Source organism: Rhinoderma darwinii, chromosome 2 (genome assembly GCF_050947455.1).
Source record: "Rhinoderma darwinii isolate aRhiDar2 chromosome 2, aRhiDar2.hap1, whole genome shotgun sequence".
NCBI lineage: Eukaryota > Metazoa > Chordata > Amphibia > Anura > Rhinodermatidae > Rhinoderma > Rhinoderma darwinii.
In genome coordinates this window covers 208,380,575-208,408,266 of record NC_134688.1, presented here as the reverse complement: position 1 = coordinate 208,408,266, position 27,692 = coordinate 208,380,575, and the positions used below count along the sequence as shown (strand labels likewise).

At 42.8% G+C, this 27,692-nt stretch overlaps 1 protein-coding gene across 3 annotated transcripts; it reads right to left on the bottom strand.

Annotated features, from left to right (window-relative positions):
• Positions 1 to 526: 526 nt before the first annotated feature.
• On the bottom strand, positions 527 to 24,013 carry GEMIN8 (gem nuclear organelle associated protein 8). 3 transcript variants are annotated; one of them, XM_075852784.1, is made up of 4 exons: positions 23,942 to 24,013; positions 10,090 to 10,122; positions 6,755 to 7,190; positions 527 to 1,749 (listed from the first exon to the last, which is right to left on the bottom strand). In XM_075852784.1, the coding sequence occupies exons 2-4, from the start codon at positions 10,090 to 10,092 to the stop codon at positions 1,493 to 1,495; spliced, it is 696 nt and encodes a 231-aa protein (XP_075708899.1). In that variant the 5' UTR covers positions 10,093 to 10,122; positions 23,942 to 24,013; the 3' UTR covers positions 527 to 1,492. The 3 variants fall into 3 exon arrangements, with proteins under 3 accessions (XP_075708899.1, XP_075708900.1, XP_075708901.1); XM_075852785.1 differs by lacking the exon at positions 23,942 to 24,013 and adding an exon at positions 23,573 to 23,600; XM_075852786.1 differs by lacking the exon at positions 23,942 to 24,013 and adding an exon at positions 12,798 to 12,819.
• Positions 24,014 to 27,692: the final 3,679 nt, after the last annotated feature.

Genomic DNA, 27,692 nt, shown 5'->3' with positions numbered 1-27,692 from the left:
CGTTTAGCTACACTTTAAGGCCCCATGCACACGACCGTAAAAACGCCCGTAATTACGGGCCCATAGACTTCTATTGGCCACGGGTATCTTCCCGTTTGCGTATGGGAAGGTGCCCGGGACGTTGAAAAATATAGAACATGTCCTATTTCAGGCCGTAATTACGCCACTGGCAGGCCCATAGAAATCTATCGGGCTCCCGTAATTACTGGAGCGTTGCTAGGCGACGTCAGGAGATTTACATTTTTGAATAAAGAGAAGCAAAGAAAATGGCGTCTGTGAGACCATGTGACCCTTTTAATTGGTTTGGACATGATTGTGACATTTCCAGCCCCTTTTTTTACGGGAGGGAAAAAATACTGTAGTGTACATGGGGCCTAAATATCCATCACTGGGAAATAGTAGTGCTCTATAAATTAATTATTTTGGTAAATAACGAATGCAAAAATGTTAAGCTTAGATATAAAATGGCAACATTTTATGGCGCTTTTTAACTGACACTACCAAATAATGAGATCTAATGCAGAACTTCAAACAATATTTCAGCTTTTTATTTTCCTAGCAAAACCCACGTGTATTGCCAAAGGCACAGTGTAACAAATAAAAGAATAGATTGCATGTGTAGTCTTTAGAACAGCACTACTGTATACAACCAAAGTGCAAATTATCAGAACTTAGATCATGCTAATGCTACATACAGAAGTGGGAATCATTTCGGCAATGTTAAATAAATGCTATATATTATTCTACATTTACGATCATTGATACATTTTGCCACGGATGCCTTCACAAATAAATAAGCTGGCGCATACCAAAAATGCAATGATTCCTCTATAGAAGCTGCGATGCACAGAATTGCCCCTTTTAGAGGTCATCTACTTACAACCACAGTAGATCTGATGGATTAAATGTGTAACACCCAAATCTCTATCCTTAAAGGTGTTATCCGGGTTTGTAAAATTGATGGCCTATCCTTAGTAGGGGACCGACTACCAGCACCACCGCCAATCTGCTGTTTGATGCGGATGCGGTGCTCGCACTCTTCATTGTTTACATGCTTCTCCTCGTTCGTACTTGCACGCGCCGTTACATTTGTAGTGGCCGTGCAAGGAATTGCACCACTGTCCTATTCACTTGGATAACCCCTTTAATACTAGTTTATACATTTTCCGAAGAGAAAAAAATATATATAATCTAAATGCTCTCTCTCAGTTACTAAGTTTTATAGTTTCAATTTAGATTTATGTACATGTACAAATACAGGTCATTTATGAAAAATATGGTGGAAGGTAAATAATATTCAAATAAAAAAGCATAACGCGGTTGAAATATTCAGTACAAAAAAAAATGCAACAATGTTCATGGACACAGTAACTGTCAAAACAGTTTCAGTGTGGGAATCTATTGCTCAAGTAGATGTTCATTTTACAAGTTGATACAGCTGTGGTCGCTACATACAGGGATGTAAAAACTGTTCACATCTCTGCCCAGAAACTTAGAGCTTTAGTGGGATGATGGGCCAGTACTTCGGTTGTTTCTTATCACAGTGCCGATCAAAGTTGAGTTGCATTGCAGTTTCCATTCCTTGGATTTGAGCTGCATCTTCTCCATATAGTTTCTGCATCTCTATCCGACGCCTTTCTCCGGGTCTTTCAGAAGGCGGCTGAGTTGATGTTTTAGTGGGAATGTGCAGATCATGACCGGCATCTACATACTGTGCATGCATTTCCTCCTCAAGCTCCTGTTGTCTCTCTGAAATAGTAGGGTAAAAAAAAAAAAAGAGAGCGATTGTGTTTTAGCCTAACAAAACAAACCAACAAATATTTCACAGAAAAATCCATCCCCACAATCCGTTGTATGGTCATTGGATACCTGTCAACACTGAACAACAACAATCAACGGAATCAATAGAAGTCATTTCAGTGGACCAGGTGGTGTGTCATTGGTACCACGTAGGGATTTCATCAGAGGTTCTTCTGTCTTTGCGAGCACACTTGTAACTCATTTTGAGAAACTACCTTCATTTTCTTTGATGCTCCAAGCCATGTTGTTCATTGCGCTTTGCAGTCTATACCAATGATTTATGATTTTAGCTCAAAGCAAAGCTCAATAAAACCTACAGGTTACAAATAGTAAACTGAGAACACTCATGCCAGCAGTGAACCTTAGACAGATTACCTGTTATGTTGGTTGAACATGTCCATACTTTCAATGAACTCTGTCAATCCATATGTAAGTTAATTACACTAAGACTTTAATTGCTTAAAAACGATGACACCTTAATGGGACGTAGGATTCTTTTCAATGCGATTTAACACGTAGCAGTGTCCACGACAGCCATAGTTATGTCATATACTTTGGCACTTAGGCCTGATTCATATTGCGTTTTAGCCCTGCGTTTATCGTGTACGTCGGGAAAACTCCATAGGGCTTCAGAAGGCCTCCAGCAGGCTGGTATACCTTTTTTGGGGATGGAATAACGTAGTAGACTATGCTATTACAGTCTGAGGGATACCGCGGAAAATACTGTGCGGTATACATTTATTTTATTTTTTTTAACAGGAGCTATGTGTCACGGATGCCACTGTATTTCATCCATCTGAGGTATATGTTAAACCTATAGTTTAGGGAGTTTCCCCAGGGCCCAAGTACCTGGGCAGAACATCAGATATAGCTGGGCCTGGGGATTCTAACTCTGGGGAAGCTCATGACGTATGGAGCATCGGTACGCACTCTGGCCGGGGACTCTGGGACTGGAAGAGCCCCTGATGTCACTGTCCATAAATGGACAGCGATATCAGGGGCTCCTCCCGGAGAGGAATGCCCGGCCAGAGAATTGCCGAGGCTCTGGCCTGGGGAGTCCAGGACCTGTGCATAAATGAACAGTGACGTCGATGGCTTTCCCACGACAGGAGTCTTCTCCCAGAGCGCTTGTGATGCTCTGGCTGGGGACTCCGTAGTTGAAAGCCCCTGACATCACTGTCCATATACAGACAGTGACATCAGGGGCTTCCCTGGGCAGTGCTTCAAGTAGAACAGTGCTCAGGCAACGTATCTTACTATATGGACCATTGCACTTTTTAAATTTTGTGTTTCCCTTATCTCCTCATAGATTGTAAGTTCTTGCGAGCAGGGTCCTCACTCCTCTTGTTTGAATTGTATATTAGCTTTGTCAATATGTAATGTCTGATAATGTCTATACATAAACCCTCTAAATTGTAAAGTGCTGTGGAATATGTTGAATAAAGATTATTAATATATGCCAATATACAGCGGAATACATCACTATCTTCCATCAGAGGTATACGTTAGGACTCCTGCGGACATATACCTCCGATGGAAGGAATATAACGCGGTGTGAACCAGGCGTTACTGGTATAATTAACTCACCCAACTATAATAAGTTCACCAAATATACAAGTAAGGCTGGATTCACATACTAATAATAAAATGCCGTGGAAACCGCTTGAAAGTCAGATTTGGTGAATTTGTTTTTACATGGTTTGCGAATAGTGTTTGTTAAAACCTTATTAAAGTGACTTTAGTTTTCTGTGGAATCCACAATAAATACGCATTTTGCAATTTAAAACAGACTTTTTGGCATTCACTTCTGTGGTTACTTTTGTTTTTACATATATCTGCAGTAAAGCATTTCAAAAGCACTTACCGGATAAAACTTGGATTTCACATTCGTAAGGCTGTGGTATAGTTACACTACAAAAATACTGAGGCATCCACATTTAGTGGAAAGCCAAGCAATAGCTTTGTTATCCACATATTAAATACATGAATTATATTACTGCTGTTTGTTGTAAGGAACTTGTAATAACTAGTGGAGAAGTGGCTCACATAAACCAATCAGATCCTTTCACACTTAATACATATTCTAAACTGCCCATAAAAATATGAAAGCAGGAATCTGATTGGTTTCTATTAACTGCTCCACTATACTATATATTGCATGTACAAGTGTGTGTATGGGCAATACTTATACTTCAGACAAAACCTGTTTTGACCTCTTTTCTTGAATTAGTGGTGAATTCAGAGGACCTGCAAGAAACCTTCGCATACAACAAATCCTGGCATGAGTCAGAATTTCCCTGGTACATGGCAGCAGATGCTCAGCTAAAGAATGCAAGAGAGTGATGAGGGAGAAGTGGGAGGTGGGAAAGTACAAAATCTCTTGCATTGCGAGTGCCAGGTTAGAAAAAGGAAAGCATCAAGTGGAAAAAATGAAGCGGCTCTGCCAAACCCTGAGCCAATTCCTGACAGCCCAATTTCTTGCAGTAGAGTATTTGGTTTTTATCTTTCAAACATGTTTCTATCACAATAAGGCCTGTCTCTCAGCTTTGATATATGTAGAACTACCTTAGATATCAGATAGTGCATATGTGTGTGTTGCCGTCAATAATGCAGTGTGTTATAGGGAATCGGTCACCGGTTTTGAGCCCTCAAAACTGCTTAAAGCGCTATATAGAGAATGGGGAGAGCAGCATAACTAGCCCTGTGGTATCGGTCATAAATAAGTCTGCCTTTTCCTGTCCTCAACACAGCAAAAGCAAGTGCCCCAGAGACGACCACTTCATGTTTAATGCTCCGGGCTCCACGCAATGCCACCATTCCCTTCCCTCTTAAAGACGGCTCCAGCGTCTAATCAGCAGAAAGCTAAAGCCATCTCTCAAGAGGGTCAACGTTGTATATCGGCTGCTCATTCTTTGCCAATTTCCACCACGGATCTTTGCGGCCTTAAAATTTGTGCAGATTTTTTCCACTGCGTGTGAATAGGATTGTGCAGACGAGTCACAGCCCCAGATAAAGCAGCGTGCGCTTAGATCCATCCTTCACATTTCTGTGCCACTCATTTAGGGGCACTAAAAGAAGATTATTTAGAGTGGCCAATTAACAGTCGTTAACAAAAACCTGTAAATAATTGCTGCGATTCAGGGGCAATGGTGCCCGGCTCGCCAATAAGGCACCACTGCTGTAAAGCATGCAAGGGACAGTGTTAAAAAGTAAACTATATTCTTGATCTATGTGGTCTTCCCAAAATTAATATTAAATCTCTAAATATTAAAAAGTAAACTATATTCTTGATCTATGCGGTCTTCCCAAAATTAATATTAAATCTCTAAATATTAAAAAGTAAACTATATTCTTGATCTATGCGGTCTTCCCAGAGCATATCCACTCTAATGTGACCAGGACTTAGGTTGCCTTTTATGTGCGAACACATCTTATTAAAACATAAGTACTGGGTCTTTAGAGTCCACTTGCCAGGCACTGGAATCACCCGTGAATCAGAACAAAGCTGAAATATAAAAAGGGGGAACTGCCAATCATTCTATGAAGCATTTATAAGAAAGACTAGTGTCCGTTATATTCTACAACACTTTTTTTTTGGGGGGGGGGGGGGGTCTGAGAAAACTCAACCACAGCTTGGTCAATATTAGAAGTATACATAACTCCAGCAGGGAGTTCATGGGAAAAGCTCGGTCTTCTATGGTTCTAAAGAGAGATGAAAAAACACGTAGCTATAACCACAAGCAGTATTGTTAAGAAGAAGTTACAGATCCCTAAAGAAAAATATCAAGTGTGATAAGCACAACTAGCATGGAGAGTTTTTTTTTTACAATTTGTGAAAAGCATGATGCCTTCCGCATCTTTTTCCGCAAACTTTTGCAAGGCACTGTATATACACACACACACACACACACACACACACACACACACACACATTGTATAAGGTGCACACACAGTATATATTCTGAGAGATAGGACTCCATTTTTCTGTGTTGGTCTCCCTTTTGTTTCTTCGGAGCTTCCAGTTCTCTCCTACTCGAAGGGGCCCTACTGAGTCCTGTCAATGGAGCCTTTCTAAGCGATCTGCACTGTTGTTATGGAAACTTTAGAGAGTGGGATTGCAATGTCTTAAAGGAAGCTGAACATGAAGCGGTCTTGGAAGTAGTATCAGTGACACCATAAAGCCCTTCAGTGCAATGTGCTTTAGGCTTATAAGAAAATAGTATCGCAGCCATTATGTGGTTGCTGGAAGGTATTTCACATTAAAATACTAAATTAGCTTGGACAAGAAGCAAGAGAAGGAATACAAATTTTGTCACATTACAGCTAGATCCCACATAATAAAGGAACGCGCATGAAGTCAGAAATGAGACTGGGGAACAGCGCATAATAATGATCCAGTATAGACTGGTAAGCGACGCTTCATACAGACACACAAGCCAATAACCCAGCAAAGTGACAACCTAGAGAGATTTATTTACCTTCTTCATTGCCAGGGGATTCAAGCCACAAACTATCAAATGTAATATCACTAAACCCTTTATTATAACAGAGCAGCAGTGACTTGACCTCTGCAGACAACTATTGTCTTTTATACCCGCTTCTCAATTGTGAAACACTTCAATCATGGGTCGTCAACCTTAAGGGGATCTACGAGAATTTTTTTTTTAAATCCAATGAACTTCCTAATGGCTTCTTCTCAGTCTTCTGCTTTTGGTCTTGGAAAAGTCCCCATTATATTTCTGTGCTGAAAACAAGTGCTGGATTATGGGATTAAAAGAATTTCAATGTGTATACATAGGACTTTTTACCAAAATACTCCATAGAGTACAAGTTTTTATACCACTACTGTGCATTTCCCACTGAATACTTGTATGTAATATTGCAGTATAATAAGGAAGTTGTGTGCAGTGAACCAATATATGGGATCCCCTACAAACAGATGACAGATACTTACTTAGCTCTTCTCGGTGTCTCTCAGTCTCTGCAAAGTATTGGCGCAGCTCCTCGGTTATCTCCATGTTGCTCATGTCACATTCTATTCCTTCCTCATCAGAATCCGTTGAAGCAGCTTCTTGTTCCATTTCAGACTCCTCTTCTTTAGAACATGATACCTTTAAACATGGACGATCCCGGCGTGGCGGCACAGCTTGTTTCTGTGGCCTGCCATACATGGACGAATAAGAGGACTCTCCTCCTTCCCAATCTGTATACCGTGTGTTATGAAAGGTTTCAGCCTGGTACCAGGGGGGATAACACATAGATGCCACGGCCATTCTGTATGCTCTCTTATGCCTGTACAGCCACTGCATTGCTTGACTATAATGCCTCCAGTACCTGGAATACACCCGCCCAGCATACCAGGGCTCAGATTCTTGAACGTGTATGTTTGCCTAGAAATAAGGTGACAATTACAGAAAAACAAAATTACTTGTGGTAGTTTGCATCACTAATGTGTACCATATTCCTAGCCCCATATGTAGATCTTATCGTACTAGTATTTCTAACCAACAAACTTATTTTTATCAGTGACGCAGTATATTTCATTATGTCCCAATGTCTTGAAGTAAAAGCTTTTCAAATGGAAACGGACCCCGGCAAGATGGCATAGCATGGCATGGAGACGCGTTGAAAACATTCTTCCAGGTTGGTGGAAACTTTTCCTTTGGCATCCCCTAATGGGAGTCCTCCCCCCATGACTTTACAAGGGTGGTCTCATTAAAGACATTGTGGTCATCTCCTAGCAATATGCCCCCAGTGCATTTGATTAATCAATCTCCTTAAACCCCCCTTCGGGACCGAGGCTATTTTGGCCACTTTTTTTCTGTTCTTGCGTCGCTGCATTTCGAGTACCATAACTTTTTTCTGTCTACATGAGGGCTGAATTTTAGGGTACATATTACTTATTGGTAAACTTTTATTAACTCTTTCTGGGGGAAAAAAAACCAAAGCAAAACATTTTTGGGGTTAGAAATTCTGCGCCGTTCATCGCGGGGATATATGTATCGTTACCTTTATTCTATGGTTTAGTACATATGGCAATACCAAATAAAGTAGTTTTTTTTATTGACTACTTTTGCACAATTTCATAAAAAAAATAGTTTTTATTTTGCCGCATTCCAAGAGCCATACGTTTTTAATTTTTCCATCAATGTAGCTGTATGAGAGGGCTTGTGTTTTGCAGGACGAGTCACATTTTTTTAAAAGAACCATTATGAGGGACAAATAAATTATTGATTAACTTTTATTATATTTTTTTGAGGAAGAAAATAAAAAAAACCTATTCTGCCTCTTTTTATGTTGTTCACCGTGTTGAACAAATAACGTGATAACTTTATTGTATGAGTCATTACGATTCCAGCTATACCATTTTGCAAAATAAAAACTTTTTTTTTTTTTAAATGTGAAGCTTTGTTAAAAGCTTTATTTAATTTCTTTTTCAGCCCCACTAGGGGAATTAACATTGCTAATCTTTGATCGGTGATATAATGCTTTGGTACACTTAGTATACCAAAGCATAGTAACAAACTGACAGGCAAGCTATTAGGCCTTTTGCATGGCCTTATAGATATATAGCTATAGGTGGTCTATTATCGTGGGACACCAATAAGTGATAGAGGGAGCCTCCTCCCTCTGCCCAACCACCTAGTTGCCGTGGTTGCTACTGACAGCGCCATCTAAGGAGTTAAAACGGTCAGAATCAGAGGGAACACCGATCTTGACTGTTGCAGTGGGATCTCGGCTGTACATTATAGCCCGCATCTGCTGCAGATAGCGTGGGCACAGCTTCTGTGCCCATGCCATCCAGTGGATGTAACAATGCCTATTTGCAGGAAGGCCCTGCTAAAACGGACATACCGTTGCATCCAAATGCGGGAAGGGATTAACTTTGACTATATACAGAAAATGTTGTGACGGCTGAAAAAGAAACGGAGAGTTGACAGTCCATAGGAATACATGTACTTGTGTATGAATTTTAACAAACCCGTTTATTATTATAATCTGATCTTTGTGGGGAAAAAAAAATCTACAGATGTAGCAACGCTCAAGTACCTTATTCACTTCCTGTTTTTTTAATTCAGCAAACGTCAAACACTGTATATTGTATAACGTAGCATTGTAAAAATGAGACATTTCACAGACAGCAAAGTATAATTTTAACTATCTATACATTCAAGCAAACCACAAAGCCAAAGCAAACATCCTTCATAACACTTGGGATTGCTATGAAAACCCCAAAACACATCTGCTTCAGCAGCTGTCCAGCAGTGTTATACATACAGGAAGAAAACTTTATTATTTAACTACTTAAACTATTCCAGAAAAACAGAAACTTTACAGAGTGTGTATTCAGGTACAGCCCTGAAGAACGCTCCGAATACTCATCAACAATAATAATAATATATAGGGAGCTGTAAGTGCAGTGTCACACGGGAGGATGGGAAGACGTGCGGACACTGTGGGAAAACGACTCCACTTCCTGCTGTACAAGGTTCCGGACTATGAAACTTCCACCCCCACTGCTTAATACAGGCAGATCTGGACAGGCCATTCGTTTTTCAGGATCCTTTTGTGGGCCTTAAGGCTAGGAAGCCAAAATATGATTTGTGCTACAAACAGAACAATAAAGTCCACATGGGGATTGCTGTGTAGTGGTAGAAGTAAGTGCTATGGGAAATAATCTTTTCCCTGTACCTACAACAGCTGGGCTGGGAACATTCTGCTCTGAGAGTACAGGGGCTCCTTGTTTGTTATTTTCATTGCATTTAACTAGTAGATATTAGTCAAGTAACAGTTTCTTCCCTTCATTCAGGAGAGGGGAAAACAGGCCATAGACTTGCATTACAGTCCATGGGCCACCTTGGCTACATTTCAGAGAGGCATATGCCACTCTCCATCATTATAGCGATTGGTGGGCCAACACTCCACTTAACCTTGGGAACTCCTGATATGTCTCTATAACACTCAGGTATTTTCTGTAACTGGAGATCAACTTTAATGGGTTTGTCTCTTCACAAAGCAAGACACTCTGCACACATTTGATATTGGAGGAGGGAAGTTTGCAATCCGCTGCTGATCTGTCCTGTTCATAGGGGGGGGGGGGGGCTCCTGAGTGGGTACCCCTCTCTATAACATCCATAAACATAGCTCCTTTAATTTCTTCAAAAAAGTATACAAATCTCATAAAGTGATGGAATATTGCTAAAATACACCATCACTTTCTGAGATTTGTATACCCCTTTAATGGAATGCATATTTGTTGGGTTCATTTGTTTGTATATAAATACTCACCATTGATGAATTGTTTTCTCAGTCATCAAGAACCTAAAGACAGAAAAAAAAAAAAAAAAAGATCTATTTAAGGCAAAGGTTAAAATGATTGTCAGCAATTCTGAAATCTGCATACATGACTTTTTTATTTTCTCCGTGTAGTTTGCATTTTATTTTTACTAAGAGGGAAATAAAAATGTTCATCTGATAATCTATGTCTCTGTTCACACCACATATGACACCCACATATGACACCCACATATGACACCCACATATGACACACACACACACACCCACACACACACACACCCACACACACACACACACACACACAGAGCCCTATGGACCCAGAGGATGCTGAAAGAGTGTCCTTTTGGGTGCCACCAGGCAGGTTTACTTGTTTTTCTATAATGCACGGAAAATCATTCTATGACACTTTCCTATACAGTGGGCCACCGCAAAAATAAAAAAAGTATTCTGCAATATTTGTTTATTTTAAAATAGGGGCTTCTGTGTCATACAGTGGCATAAGTTGGTCCTTTATGTTCAGCACGTACATCGGGAGATTGACCGTAAATGGTAAACATTATGTGAACAGACCCTTAATGGAATGTTTCACCTATATACTTCTTTAAAGTGTAGCTAAACGTTCGGCAAACTTCTGACATGTCATAGTGACATGTCATAAGTTTGGATTGGTGGGGGTCCGAGCATGGAGACCCCCACCAATCGCTAGAATGAAGCAGCTGAAGAGCTCGTGTGAGCGCTCAGCTGCTTCGGGTCTGTTCGGCTTTTTCCGGAAATAAATGTATCAGTGTACGGACTCCATAGAAAGTCTATCAGCCTGTACTCCTATACATCGGCTTTCCGGAAAAAGCAGAACAGAAACGAAGCGGCTGAGAACTCACACGAGTGCTTCATTCTAGCGATTGGTGGGGGTCTCCGTGCTTACTAATCTAAACTTCTGACATGTCACTATGATATGTCAGAAGTTTGTTGAACGTTTAGCTGCACTTTAATTAAAACCAGATAGTGCTAGATATTCTTTTTTTCTAATGTTTTTCTTTTTTTATTCTTCTTTCTGTATATTATTATGGGGGCAGCTATCTTGCCTGAGCTGCTCTCTCAACAGCATTTAGAGAGATACTTTACAGCAGCCACATGGACCGTAGGAACCAGTGAACAGGAATAGAGCCCATTGAGTTCTATAGGAGAGTTTTCTGGGCATGCTCTGTGACCTGTGCAGAGGTCATTGTGCTGGAAGGGATAGGAGGGGAGCTGTGTCCATCACCTATAGTCAATGGTGGATCCTGTGTAATCTATATAGAGGTGTTACAACAAGTCATTTTTTGTGACACATTCCCTTAAATCTTGATACACTGTAAAGCCCCTATTACACTGGCCGATTGTGGCCGGTGCAGCGAGCATCAATCAACGAGACAGCTTGTTGATCAGCGCTCGTCTGCTCCTGTCACGAGGAGTTATAGATGGGGACGAGTTGTCGTTACGACGATCGCTCGTCCCCATACATTATCATGTCGGCTTTTTAAAACAATAAGATCAGCAGATGAACAAGTGTTTGCTCGTTCATCTGCTGATCGCTGCCCTGTTTACACACTCGAACGCTCGTCTGCCCTATAATTGCCCAGTGTAAAACCCCCTTAACTTCCTTCTATTATTCCTTGTATACAATAGTTAGCTTCCGCACCCTTCCAGAAAAGATGTACAACACTGCAGACAAGAAATGGCTTGGTTTCCATATGCCCTAGGCAGACGTCATCAGACTGAAGGAATCTCCAGGCTGTCCATCTCTTTAGTTTATGAGGCAAAGCTGGACATTTGTAAATTAAACTGCTCAATACATTTCTTCAGAGGTTGTGACTGCTTTCTATTCAGGATAAAAAAATAAAAATAGTGGCATGGAAGTGATGTGGGATGCCTAGTGCAAAAGGTTAGATGTACAACGCTAAAACAGAGCTGCTGGGTCTGTCGCATGATGGGAAAAAACGGCGTTTGACAGAACCCGTTGACGTTAAGTTTCCATTGTTTTTTCCGGACAAAATAGCGCAGCATACGGTCCTATTTTGTCTGGCAAAAAACAATGGAATCTGCAACGGAGGCTTAGATGCATTAGACATGACCTCAAATACTTATCTCAGCTAGTAAAAACCATGAACAACATCAGGAAAACACATTGTTCTTTACAAATTAAACATATTGCAGTCTTTGGTTGTATAAGGTTATATAATATACACTTTACCTCAGCAATCTTTAGTAATAATAATAAAAAAAAAAAAAGGGACAGAAAATGAAGCCAACTTGATCTAGTGAAAATCCTGCATGCTTGGATTTAAAGTGGGCTGACTGGCAAATGCAAAACAACTTGTCTTGAATACAATACAACTCAATGCTGCAATTGTGTCCAGCTCTGAACAGCACAGACACTGAATTCATTATACATTGTAACTCATCCCAGAAGAGATGACGGCTTTTGTACATCAAGATCAAGGTCTTGTGTAGCACAGGGTACGCTTTATCATGTGTGTCCAGAAACATTACCGCACAAAGAACCACATCTCAGATAAGAAGAGGCCAAAGCATACTGCAAACAACTGCTACCCTGTAACAAAAAGAATGAGAAACGGATTCTGCAATGTATTAGGACAGCAGCCATGATATAGATATGGTATAAATCCACATCGACACAGGACTTCTGGCGTTATACTTACGACGACCCTCTCACAGGTCTTGGCTTCTTTCCCAAATCCTGCACTACATCTATTTCTTGGCACGGTTTCTTTGGCTGTCCGCCCTCAATTCTACCTCTCGTCACTGGATCTTGTAACTTGTTTCAGTATTCTAGCTACATATTTTATTAAATTATTGAGATCACTGTAGGATGAATATTCATATAATCAAGTAAAAGGCCCGATCACACCGGCAAATCCCTCATTTCCCAAATAAGTCGGGCAGTTAACTGACCAGTGTGTATGAAGGAGAATTATTGGCGGTGTAAGACCAGCCGTTTTATTATGGGTCAAAATGCACACGGCCGTATCTATGAAGCTTTAGTGAGAAGAAGCTTTAACTGTCATTCTAATGATACTTACCAATCTTCAGATCACGTTTTTTTGCAGCAATTTGTCCACAATGTGTAAATAGATTCTAATGCAACTCCTCCAAGACAGAGCGGTGTGCACCCTGTAATAATCCGTACCAGGCAACCTCTACTCTACCGCCAGAAAAAAAATCTATGAGGACAGTTGGAACGTTATAGTATTCCAAGTGGCTCCATTTCTGGATAGTCATATTTAAGAGGTATAGGCATTGAATGGAAGGTTATGCTTCTCTATAGCAAGTGTCATAATAAGACGTATAACTGAATAAAGTGCACCCCCCCAGCACTGTAGAAGAGGAGATAATAACTATTGCTTTACCCGTCTGTACAACCAGGTATACCTAAAATAACATTAATGGAGGGAAAAGCAGCCAGTACTGCATGGATTCCATCAACATCCCATTGAAGGCTCAAATCATTTCGCTAAACTGTGTTGTCTGTTCCACCATAGTGGGGTTCCCTTCTCTGGAGTGTTACGTTGAGAGCTGCTTAAGACAAAACTCATAAAATGTTGCTCCAAATTTACCTCTAAAAAGTATAAGCTGGAAAGCTGCTATTGCACAAGGTCAGTGTAGATCCGATATCAGATCCAAAACCGTCCATAGAAATGGCAAATTTAAAAAGGCAAACACGCCTGAACACAATATGAGTGGGGTCCCAACAGTTCTAAAATCAATGCTAAGAATGCAAAAGGATTTTACAATATCAATGGAAGTTTACAGCTAGAGAAAATGACAGATGGTTTATAATGGGTGTGGGCCATTCTGTTTCATTCATATTTGTTTTCTAGCACCATCTAGTGGAAGATGGCGGCAACTAGTAATAACTTAGTATTGTACTAGACATACTGTATGACTTGGCTCCATGAAAAAACTGACCTGTAATCGTTCAAAAAAAATAATCTGCCAAATATAGGAGCTGTCACTTCTAAAGTTTTACCCACATGGACAAATGAGGGCATGTATATAGCAACATAGAAGCATACGCTATAAATAAGTTGTGTCAGTATTGTGAATGTTGGTGATAGCAAACGTAGCTAATCTCACGTTTTCCTTTGCCATTTCTTATACACATTCATAACCACTGAGGATATACAGGTCCTTCTCAATGAATTAGAATATCATCAAAAAGTTAATTTCAGTAATTTAATTCAAAAAGTGAAACTCGTATATTATATAGATTCATTACACACGGAGTGATCTATTTCCAGCATTCTTTTCTTGTAATGTTGATGATTATGGATAACAGTTAATGAAAACCCAAAATTTAGTCTCCCAGAAAATTAGAATAATTGGGTAAAAGTTGAAGATTGTAGACTCATGGTGTCACACTCTAATCATCTAGTCAGCACAAAACATTATTGCTTGCTCTGCTGTAACTACCACAGAAACATTAATGAAGTGTCGGGATTGTGAATAGACAATGATTTATTCCAGCTTTTATTTTTTTTCATCACATTCCCAGTAGCTCAGGAGTTTACATATACCAAGTTGACTGTGCCTTTAAATAGTTTGGAAAATTTCAGAAAACGATGTCATGGCTTTAGAAGCTTCTGATAGGGTCATTGACATCATTGGAGGAGTACCTGTGGCAGTACTTTACAACCTACCTTCAAGACCTTAAAGTGTAGCGAATCGTTTGACAAACTTCTGACATGTCATAGTGACATGTCAGAAGCCTGGATTGGTGAGGGTCCAAGCACTGAGAATTCAGCTGCTTCGTTCTAGCAATTAGTGGGGGTCTTATTGCTCGGACCCCCACCAATCCAAACTTCTGCCAGTTGCTAGTAGAGCTCTCACAAGCTTACCAAACGAGTAGCTACACTTTAACATACTTTGCTTGACATGACAAGAAATCAGCCAAGACATTAGTGCTGTAGAATGCTATAGCGCCAATGGCGGTTCTGGATACAGGAGCCATGGAGACAAGCAGGACGCTCTGTCACCTACTGCATAGGACTTTACATAGTTCGTGCTGCTGCTAGAAGCAAGATTTTAAGGCAATGCTATCAAATACTAACCACATGTATGCAAATCATTGCCTCTAGTATTATTCTGACATTTCACATTCTTGATATATAGTAGTGATCCTAACTAACCTAAGGGCGGGTTCACACATAGCGGAATTTCACTTAAATTCCGCTGCGGACACTCCGCAGCGTTAATCCGCAGCGGAGCCGTTTCTCCATTGACTTTCACTTTAATTTAGCAGTGTTCGTTTACACGATGCGTACAATTCCGCTGCGGAGCATAGGCTGCGGAGCGGAATTTGGTGTCCGCAGCATGCTCTGTCTGTTGCGGAGCAGTGGCGGACTGGTTGCGGACTCATGGCGGAATTTCTCCATTGACTTCAATGGAGAGTCAAAATTCCGCAATGACGTCCGCAGATCTTATGTGTGCTGCGGAGCGTATTGTTTTTACTACCATGACATTTCTTCATTCTGGCTGGACCTATGTATTTCTAGGTCTACAGCCAGACTGAGGAAGTCAATGGGGCTCCCGTAATGACGGGAGCGTTGCTAGGAGACGTCTGTAAATAGTCACTGTCCAGGGTGCTGAAAGAGTTAAGCGATCGGCAGTAACTGTTTCTGCACCCGGGACAGTGACTACCGATCTCAATATACATGTATCTGTAAAAAAAAATATAAGTTCATACTTACCGAGAACTCCCTGCGTCTGTCTACAGTCCGGCCTCCCAGGATGACGTTTCAGTGTAAGTGACGGCTGCAGCCAATCACAGGCCAAGCACAGGCTGCAGCGGTCACATGGACTGGAGCGTCATCCAGGGAGGTCGGGCCGGATGCCGAAAGAGGGACGCGTCACCAAGACAACGGGCGGTAAGTATGAATTTCTTTGACTTTCACTAGGGAAAGTGCTGTCCCTTCTCTCTATCCTGCACTGAATAGGGAGAAGAGAAGCACTTTTCCTGCAGTCCGCAGCGGCCAGTCCGCATCAATTTTCGGCACATTTTGTGCAGATCCGCTGCAGAATCTGCAACGCAGATTCTGTGCGGCATTGATGCGGACAGTTGCGGAGGAATTCCGCCATGTGTGGTCATGCCCTAAGAGAGGAAATGTGTACCAGGATCATGTCAGGAATTGTGAAAAGCTGAGTTAATAATTGTGGCTAGGTGTCCGTAAACGTATGACTTTAACAGTGTATACATTATAGGGGAAATTTTTTTTGGGACAGCTGACCATCACACCTATATATGCATGTTGGACATCTCATCCCAAAACCATGTGCTTTAACCCCTTAATGACTGCCCACTGTCTTGAAGGCAGCGGTGATGCTGCAGTAGAGGTGGCGGGGGTTAACAGCTTCCTGAGGTTTTCTGCTCTATGAATGCACTGTTAATAACAGCTCCGGTCCTTAGAGCAGCCACCTGCTATACAGATGGGATCGGTGAATTTCCGATCAAGGCGTTTGACCCTTTGATCACTCCAGTATAGCATTATGAAAAGGGAGAATACATTTGGTTGTCCATAGATTACATAAAAACAAAAAACCTACACATATTTAGTATCTGCACAACCATAGATTTCATTTATCAGTTTATTGAGTCTTAGGACAGATTCACACAAACAAGTACAAACTCGGCCGTGAAAAACTAGCCGTTTTTCACGTCCGAGTTGCACCCGTGCGGGACCTGTTTTCATGGATCTCTGATAGACTTGGGTCTATTGAGGGTTTCGTGAAAACGGAAGAAAATAGGACATGTCCTATTTTTCTATGAACCCTTCACACGGTCCGGTAAAACAACTAAATACATGTGTCCGTGTGACGGACGTTTTTTTAACGACAGTCACATGCTCGTTTGAATAAGCCCTTAAAGTCTAACTAACTTTCATAAAACTTTTGACTTCATAGTGACATGTCATCAGTGCTGTCATTGTATGATGCTGACGAATGAGCATCATCCACTTCTCTTCGTTACCACCCAGCTTCTGGCAGTGCAGACACGATGCAGGACCTGGGGCAGGAAGTGAGTGACGTCACAGCGTGATCTCTCGAGAACACGCTGTGTGTCTGTGCACTGCCAGAAGCTGGGTGTTAACGAAGAGAAGTGGATGATGCTGATTCGTCAGCATCATACACTCCCATTCACAACGCCCAGCTAGTAAAACAAGTAAAAATGCCCAGATGTACATACACAATACACGCCCACTTGGACATAACTTTAAACACGCCCAGTTGTCCATAAGAGGCTCATTTGCATAAATATAAAAATGCTCATAACTTGGTCAAAAATGCTTGTTTTTGAAGAAAACAAAACGTTACTGTTATCTACATTGCAGCGCCTATCTGCTGCAATACGAGATAGGGGTTTGAAAATCTGGTGACAGAGCCTCTTTAAGATTTCCCTTAGGCTTAGGTCAACCCCTGAAAAACAACCCCATTGCATCATCCCTCCTCCGTCAAACTTTACAGTTAGCACAATGCAGTCAGGCAGGTAACACTCTCCTGACATTCACCAACCCAGACTCATTCATCAGACTGCCAGATAGAGATGCATGATTTGTCACTCCACATAACACGTTTCCACTGCTCCAGAGCCCAGCGGCGGCGTGGTTTACACCATCTGAATCTTGGCATTGTGTTTGGTGATGTAAGGCTTGCATGCTACAGGTCAGCCATGGGAACTCATGCCATTAAGCTACCGGTGCACAGTTTTTGTGCTAATATTAATGCCAGAGGAGGTTTGAAACTCTAAAGTTATTGAGTCAGCAGAGCATTGGCAACTTTATGCACTCAGCATCACCGCTCTGTTACTTTACGTGGTCTACCTCTTTGTGGCTGAGTAGCTTTGGTTCCTAAATGCTTCCACTTTGCAATAATACCACTCACAGCTGATCATGGAATATCTAGTAAGGAAAAAATTTAACAAACTGACTTGTTGCAACGGTGGCATCATATTACTGTACCACGCTGGAATTCAGTGAGCCTTTAGAACAACCCATTCTTTCATAAGTGATTGTAAAGGCAGACTACATGGCTAGGTGTTTTTACACCCATGGATTGAATGAAATACCTAATTTCAATGATTAACCCGTTCCCACTCCTGGACGTACTATTAGGTCATGTCAAAGTCAGGACCCACTATGCTTGCTGTCAGCACATGTAGTGCAGTGTATTAAAATTGCGATCAGGGCCTCCTGCCCTCAAGTCCCTTAGTGGGACAAAGTAAAAAAACAAGTTGTGTAAAAATGAAAAGTAAATGTTTTAAAGAGGCTCTGTCACCAGATTCTCAAATCCCTATCTCCTATTGCATGTGATCGGCGCTGCAATGTAGAGAACAGGAACGTGTTTTTTTTAAAAAAAAAATGTTCATTTTTGACCAAGTTATGAGCTATTTTATATATATGCAAATGAGCTTTGAAATGGACAACTGGGCGTGTTTTTTTTTCCGTTATGTCCAACTGGGCGTGTATTGTGTTTTTAACTGGGCGTGTTTACGTGTATGACGCTGACCAATCAATGACCAGTCAGCGTCACACTCCTCTCCATTCATTTACACAGCAGCGATGTGCAGCCACATACACAGAGATTAACGTTAATCAAGTGTCCGGATAATGAATACACATGATCATCCAGCCTGGACGTCATGTGTATTCAGAATCCTGACACTTCTGAATCTTTTCTGTGAGATTTCCAGCAAGGAAAACAAAATCTCGCTTACCTCCGTAATCTCGATTGGTCAGCGTCATACACGTAAACACGCCCAGTTAAAAACACAATACACGCCCAGTTGGACATAACGAAAAAAAAACGCCCAGTTGTCCATTTCAAAGCTCATTTGCATATATATAAAATAGCTCATAACTTGGCCAAAAATGAACGTTTTTTAAAAAAAACAAAACGTTACTGTTCTCTACATTGCAGCGCCGATCACATGCAATAGGAGATAGGGATTTGAGAATCTGGTGACAGAGCCTCTTTAACCCCTTCGCGCTCAGCGACGTACTATTCCGTCGTGCTAAGTGCATCGTTCGCGCACAGCGCCGGAATAGTACGACGCGGGAGTAACGGCCATTTCTGCCAGAGAGGGGATTCCGCTACAGGAGTAGCCCCTGACATCACTGTCCATTTATGGATAGTGACACCAGGGGCTTCTCAAGTAGCGGAATCCCCGACAGAGCGATCTGACACTGGGGATTCCGCTCTTAGAGAGAGCCACTGCCATCATTGTCCATATATGGATAGTCACACCCGGAGCTTCTCCAGTAGCGGAATCCCTGGCCAGAGTGTCGGCCGGGGATTCCGCTCCTAGAGAGAGCCACTAATGTCACTGTCAAGTGGACAGTGACGTCAGGGGCTCTTTCTAGAAGCGGAATCCCTGGCCAGTGCGATCGGACACCAGGGATCCCTCTAGAGTCAGTTCAGGTGGCGATATCTACAGTGGGGGGTGCCATCTGCAGAGGGGGTGGCACTGGAGAGCCGGTGGGGGCGCCTTCTAGGAGGGGAATCCTCAGCCAAAGAGCTGGCCGGGGATTCCGATGCTGGGGGAAGCTTGGGTGGCGCTCTCTACAGAGGGTTTTGCACTGCCTACAGGGGGTTGTGGGTGGAGTTATCTACAGTGGGGGTGTATTCCGGGTCTCTCAAAGCCCCGGCAGACATGAGAGTGCAGCACTGCACTCATTAAACCTATTCCAGGCTGTCAACGTTTATACACGTGCTAACTGCACGGGGCATCGGCAGTTAGAACGTATATAGCCGTATGGCAGTCGTGAAGGGGTTAATTACAGTAATCTATTTAAAAAAATGTTTATGTTTTGTGTGATCAGAGGAATTTAATATTTAACATTTATAGCATATCCACAGGTTATGCCATAAATGTTTGACATGCAGGTATCAGATCTGGGACCACCAACTATACCGAGAACAGGAGTCCCTCGACACCTCTTGGGTGAGATGGCCGCCGCATCCAGGAGAAGACTCACTGGCAAGGCAGCTGGGTGTACAGAAACAGCCAAGCGCACTGTGCTAGACTCCCCTTCACTTATATGGCAGTTACAGAAACAACGTAACTCTGCATGCTCAGCTGTTTCCGTACATCCGGCCACCTGAGTCTTCGCCTGGATGTGACATTAGTGTAACTTCCTGTGGACATGGCATAAACGTCTGAAACGGGAAAACTTCTTTAATTGCCAAGGCCATATGTAATATGTCATGACCTTAAAATATAAGGTATGGGCTTAGATCTTGGTATTATATTAAATCCTAGAATCTAAGCTTTCAAATGATACCAGGCTATAAGTGCAGTACTCGTTTGAAGTCAAGGAGCAGATTCAAAGTTTTACTTCCTGGTTTTGTGCCCATAACGCCTCATACACACAACTGTTGTGCCACTCGGGCCATTTTTCATGGCATCCGAGTGGCACCCGATAGTCTTCCCGGACCCATTCACTTTAGCGGGTGAATCGGGTCCGTGAAAAATGGTCCGAGTCTCCGATCCGAGGAAAGACAGAACGTGTCCTATCTTTCCTCGGATCACTGACTGGACAGCACACACGGTCGTGTGCATGAGGCGTTAGGGTCTATTCCCACGGTGCTGTCAAATGACGGTTTATTGCTGCAATTAGGGCAAAATCTCAGCAAAACAATGCGGTTTAAAAAAAAAATTGTGGTAATGTGTGAATATACCCTCAGGGTGGGGTGGAGGCTGCAAGTCACAGTAGGAACTATCATCTCTCCTCCTGTACAGCCTTACCCCAGGAGGGTGATACAAGAACTTTTCCTTATGTTAACCCCTCAGAGGTAGGGCTGGGCCATATGGCCTAAAAATAAAGTTTCAATTTTGTCATGCTCGTGGGCAATTCTCAATTTTGACATCTATTTTCTTGATTTTTGCTACAAGAAATTAAAGAAAAGGCCAATAAGCTAGCGCCGGTAGTAAGAAGTCATATTTGAAGCAGGCTTCCTTCTTCTGCCACCCAGCTGTGATTTACCTATAGCGAAGAAACTGGCATAATACCTGTTGTCGGGAATAGGCAGCACAGAATATATAGGACTTTCCAGCACCAGGTCACTGAACTTTGCATGGCGCATCAGGGCTGATTGCAGCCACATTGGGTAAAAGTAAGGCACTATTCAATAGATGAGCTGACAGATATTCTTCTAGGAATTACTGTGGATGCTGAATTCATGTAAAAGGAAGGGGTACAATAAAGTAATAAACACACCATCATGCTATTGAACCCCATTCTTTTACATAAAGGAATTGCATGAACAACAATTCCTTAAAGGGAACCTGTCAGCAGTTTTAAGGTTTAAAATCTGCTGAAAGCGCGATATAGGAATGGAACTTTTTTCTCAGTCATGCAACTGAGAAAAGGTTTTTTGTTTGTTTTTTTAATTCTCCCGGGGCACCGAGAACAAGTACCGCTGCACGACCCTCTGCTCTGAGTGACGGCTGTAGCATTCTGAATGACGGCCGCTAGAGCCGTTACTCACAGAAAAGAGTGGCACTTGCGACCACCGCTTCCCAAGCGACTTGCATGACTGAGGAAAAAAAAAAGTTTAAAATGCCCTTCCCCTCCCCTATAAGACAGGTCCCTTTAATAATATATACGGATTATCCACGGAACGTGTATATCACTTTATTAAACGCCATCTTTTACATGAATGCAGAATGAAAAATAGTACGTTTATGAATTTATATCCCATATAGAAACGGATGGTATCGGTATATAGCCTGATCCCTACGCATGGTGGAAGTTTCACCTTTTTACTTTACATAGAGATTAGCCCATAAACCAGCACTTTGTTCCATTGTGATCTATGGCGCCCTGGGGACAACAAATGTATTTCTGTACATATTAGCCCCTATAGATACTAGTAAAGCAGTCTTCTAGGACCTAAATGCAGTAGATTCTCTGAGACCAAGGGGCTGTATACCTGACTGGCGGGACGCGGAGTGTGAGACGTGTCCACACTCCTGTATGTCATTGGTTTTTCACAACGTATGCGTTTAGCAGATACTATTATTGCCTATGGGTGATGGACATGTTAAACGATAATAGTGCCCAATAGCGGCATCTGTCACCCATAGAATATAATAGTATTCTTTTAATGGATGTGTCAACCCTCGTGATGGAAACCATTATAGCCTATGGTAATAGATAACACGGTTAAGAATCTGTCACAGCCTACGTTTAACGTATACATTGGGGAGCTTTCTACCGGCATATACGTCAAACATAGGTAAATAAACGTTATGTGAACAGGACCCTAATTGAATCTGTAAGCTATTAGATGGTGTCCAAAATCTAATACAATACTACTGAGGAGAATACGTAGTATATTCAGAATCAGAGGGGTTATCATCTGTATATCACAGGACTAGGAGCTCTTCTGCTTTACTAAAGTAAATTGTGCATATACATGTTCCCTCGTTACAAACCCCCCACCTCTTATACATGACAGAGTTCGGGCCGTGAAAAACGGTTCGAATGTTGTCTGGATTTCCCGGCCCGACCGCGATACAGGTGAACGGGACTCCTGGCATCCCAGGCGTTTTATGATACTAGGAGTCCCTGTGTCCCCGCAGAACTGCTGTTTTGTACTGGATCATTCTGTTCAGTATGGAACAGCAGTTCAGCGGGGAGGCAGGGACTCCTAGTATCATAAAACGTCTGGGATGCCAGGAGTCCCGTTCACCTGTATGGCTGTGTTCACACAGAGTTTTTTGCAGGAGGAAAATTCCTCCTGCAAAAACTGCTCCAGACGGTTTTTGCACAGTGGTTTGACAAAAACTCGTCAAAACACTCGTCGAGGCGTTTTTTTCCTCTTTCTGACTGATTGAAATGGGGTTTTGGAGGCGGAAACCGCCTCAAGATGGGTCATGACGCTTCTTTTTACCGTGACGCGTTTTTTTTACTCGCGGTAAAAAACTTGTCCAAATCCCATTGAAATCAATGGGAGGCATTTTCGGGCGGTTTTTGAGGAGTTTTGCGGCGCGGTTTCCGCTTCAAAAAACTCTGTGTGAACAGGGCCTACCACGACGAGTTTTTTTTTACTTGTGGTAAAAAAACTCATCTGCCTCCCATTGAAATCAATGGGAGGCATTCTCGGGCGGTTTTTGAGGAGTTTTTTTTGCGCGGTTTCTGCCCCAAAAAACTCAGTGTGAACAGGGCCTAACGCGGTCGGGAAATGCGGCCAACGCACGGACCGTTTTTCACGGCCCGAACCCGGTCGTGTGCAAGAGGACATGCCACCAGTTCCATGATGGAGTATGGCACAGCCTGGGTGATGTAAAGTAACAAACAAGAGTACACCAGGGTGATCTGAATGGGTAGGACACACCTGTTTTTACCCAGACCCAGCTACTGAGGGCTTCCAGAAAGACCTAGAATCCTAATAAATCCCATATAAAGAAATAACGTACAATAACGTCTCTGCAGAACTACAGTCTAGCAGCAGCGCAGACAGCATGTGAACACTCCGGCCATGTGAGGAGAGAAAGAGCTGCACGTTACTGTAGATGCCGAACATCAGGAGTATGCCACGGACCCCCTCCCCCTGCACAGCCTTCGGGAACCATAGTGGCCGATACAAGAAAGCCCCGAACTAGCACATATTGTTATACGCCATAGCTGGATTGACAGAGCCGGAGCTCCTATCCAAATCTGTATTGGTCTGTCACCCCTAAGTAGGCATTGCCCTCCACTATAGTATGCGGAAGGAGCGCAGAATGCCTGTCATTCAGCCGCTTATCCACTCCCCACATTACATGTCCGCAATAAAAGCGCCGTACCTCAGCATCAGTGCGCGGCATGAGCCGGAAGCCGTACAAGCACTTCCATGCTACCTGAAGCCCCGCCTCCTTCTGAACGCAACCAATCGCGCACCAGGCCGCTCACCACGAAGCCTTACCTCCTGGGGGGGGGGGGGTTAACTTCACAATGTGCCGGATTGCACCGTCTTCTTGCTCTGCGACTGCAAAACCGTCTGCGAATTGCCACGTTTTGCAAAACGGTGATTAGTCACAATGCGAAAAGATCGCACCTGTGCAGTTATACTCATACTCCATGTCCTCGTATACATGGTGCGTTCAGTTAGTTACCGATTTTGCAGTAAGCGCGGCAATAAACTGTAATTTGACTATGTCTGCATATAAGAGTAAAGGGTGTGGTCCAGCGTAGCGGTTGCTGCATGTGGCCAAATCCCCACTTGTGGTGGCCAATGACTACGATTTTCTAGGGCTACACCCTCAGGCTGAGTAATATAGAGCTAAGGCTCCATGCACACGAACGTGCTTTTGCGGCCGCAATTCCCCATTCATTCCTATGGGGCCATGCACACTACCGTGGTTTCCACGGTCCGTGCATGGCCCACGAGCCTGGACCGCAGAAAGAACGGGCATGTCTTATTACGGCCGTGTTCTGCGTTCCAGGCTCATAGCAAATAATGTCCGTGGCCATGTGCATGGCCTGTGACTAGGGGGCGGCTCGGGGGTGAAAGGCCTCCCCCGACCGACCCTGAAAATCACGGCCGTGCACATGGCTACGGTCGTGTGCATGAGGCCTAACACTGGTTGTGTACAGAGCAGGCTCAGCTTCTGAGCGCAGTCCATACATTCCCCCGCAACATCCACTGTGTATAAACGGTGGCTGTCAGGAAAGAGTTGTCGAGTTCCAAAAACTTGATGGCCTATCCTGAAAATAGGCCATCAATATCTGATCATTCGGGATCGAATCCCGACCCCGCCCATCAGCTGTTTTTAAGGAGTCGCAGTGCTCGTACAAGAGCTGCTTTCCCTTTATATCATTTACTGTTCACGCTGAATCGCTGACACACTTCTAGTGGTGCTTCCCAATATTATAACATTGTCCTATTCACTTGAATGGGCGGTTGTAATACTGCGAACTACCGCTACAAGTGTGTCGGCGATTCACAGGAGGAGCAGATAAGGAATGAAGGGGAAGCAGGTTTTGTACGAGCACTGCGGCCCTTCCAAAAAGCTGATTGGCGGGGGTGCCGGTAGTTGGACCCTGACCGTTAGATATTGATGGCTTATCCTGAGGATATGTCATATTTTTTGGTACTTTACAACACCTTTAAAGACTACTTGCATGCTCTCCCAGGTGATGATAGCGGATTGTGAGGTATATTGGCAGTGAGACCCCCCTGATCAGAGGAACTTTGAGATGACTAGATGTCCAAACTGGTCAATCCTTTTAGGCCTCATTCATACAGTGCAGTATTGGAAGCCACAATCAGGAGCGGATCGAAAAGGGAGGGAAATTGTATAGGAAGAATTCTGTTTCTCTTTTTTTTTAATTCACTGGCTTCAAAAACTGCACCCAAAAAATTGCACTGTGTGAATATACCCTTCAATTGGGCTACTTTGTAAATGCTTCAAACAGTTTATTGACCTGTGAAATGACAAAGCTGTATAAAGACGGTGTCCACATTTATTATTCAGATTATGCCTAATTTTGGTGGAAATTACACAGGTGAAAAGTCACATCTAAAATTGTACCACGATTGTGCCAAATTTCCAACATTTGTCTTCGGACTCAGAAAACAGGTAAGAAAAGTTGGCGTGGTCAAGCTGTAAATGTACTTCTAGTCACATTTATCAAAGGCAAAGGTTAAAAAAGGTGCAAATTAGTGGCGTAGTTTACATAACAGAGATAAACAGAAATGCAAATGCTAAGACAATTCTAAATGCAGCAGAGTTATTAAGAGGCATGCTCAATTCTCACCCACTACCCTCTCCAATGGGTAGGTGATAAATGCTTCTAGTTGGAATACCCCTTTAATAACAGGTATCCCAACAAGCTGTTATATTAGCAATAGTTCATGCTATAAATCATTGACCTATAACTCTGGCACTATGAATCATGGTACATTAGTTCAGTATTTATCTCCGTGTCTGAGATCTTGGTTACACGTGGAATATAATGAATTCCAGATACTTCTACAACCGTTGTGAATTTCACTGACCTCATTTACCTGCAGTTTCTCAAGGCCATCAGTTCTGTAATCTTGTATTTTCATTAGAATGCATTCAGTGATACAGACATCACGCTATTTTCTAGTTGAAGTTTGTTGCTAAACTTCTTGAAAATTCATAAAGATTTAGGAGAATAAAGGTACTTTTACAGGGCCCGACCTGGGCCATGTAAACGAGCGCGATCAATCAGACAGCTCGATGATCGGCGCTTATTTGCTCCAAACGAGCGTTTGATTGATTATTGGCTGACCGTTGCCCTCTTTACACACGGCAACTATCGGGAACGAGCTTCCTGTAAACGCTTGTTTGCCCAATAATTGGCCTGTGTAAAAGGGCCCTTAGTCAATGCACAATGAAAAGTTCTGAACTTTCTAAGGGTATGTGCACACACACTAATTACATCCGTAATTGACGGACGTATTTCGGCCGCAAGTACCGGACCGAACTCAGTGCAGGGAGCCGGGCTCCTAGCATCATACTTATGTACGATGCTAGGAGTCCCTGCCTCTCCGTGGAACTACTGTCCCGTACTGTAATCATGTTTTCAGTACGAGACAGTTGTCCTGCAGCGAGGCAGGGACTCCTAGCGTCGTACATAAGTATGATGCTTGGAGCCCGGCTCCCTGCACTGTGTTCGGTCCGGTACTTGCGGCCGAAATACGTCCGTCAATTACGGACGTAATTAGTGTGTGTGCACATACCCTAAGGGTACAGCCACATCTAGTAGAAGAAATCTGCCTTAGATTTTGCTGTTAATATGCGGCGGATTAGCAGCAAAATCCGTATGGGCTACATGCAGATTTTGCGGCGGATTTCACCCCTTAAATTAAAGGGGTGAAAATCTGCAATAAACCTGCAACATAATTGACATGCTGCGGATTTGAAAATCCGCAGCGTGCCCTCAATTTCAGAGATTTTTTCAGCTACATGTGGATGAGGCTGGTTCGAACTGTATTTTTCTACAGATTTTGCAAAACAAGGGAATAACGCACGCAACGGTTGCCTAAGAAAGTAGAAATCAGCCAAAAACTTGTAATAATTTTTTTTTTCACTACTAAAACTTTTTTCCCCTTTTTTCCCCTTTTTTTTATTTTATTTTATAACACACTTTATTAGCCCCCTAGAGAACTTGAACCAGCGATCATTAGATCGCTGGTACAATATACTGCAATACTAACGTATTGCAGTATATCGTCATTTTTATAGGCTTCTGTTAAGCCCTGCCACGGGCAGGGCTTAAGGGTAAGGCCACACTGAGCGGCCCTGACACGGTCGTAACGCAGCTAACAACTGCGACGGCACCATGTTCGGTGTGGCTGTCAAACAGCCTGTTAGTGGCCGCACTTTAATGCGGGTAAACTGTCCCTTTATCTGCAAAATCGTGCGGCCATGAATTAATACACTCCTTATGGCCGCATGATTTTGCAGGTTACAACAAGTTACCCCCTATTCATTCTCTATGGCAGCGCCGGAAAAAGCCGAACACTGCACTCGGCTACCTCCGGTGCTCGCATAGAGAATGAATGGAGCGGCAGTGCGCATGAGC

What these genes read in the sequence shown, in the direction of transcription:
- GEMIN8 (XM_075852784.1), bottom strand. An exon ending in GAGACACCGAGAAGAGCTAA is followed by an intron (nt 1,750 to 6,754) that starts GTAAGTATCTGT and finishes CTACTATTTCAG; the next exon opens with AGAGACAACAGGAGCTTGAG.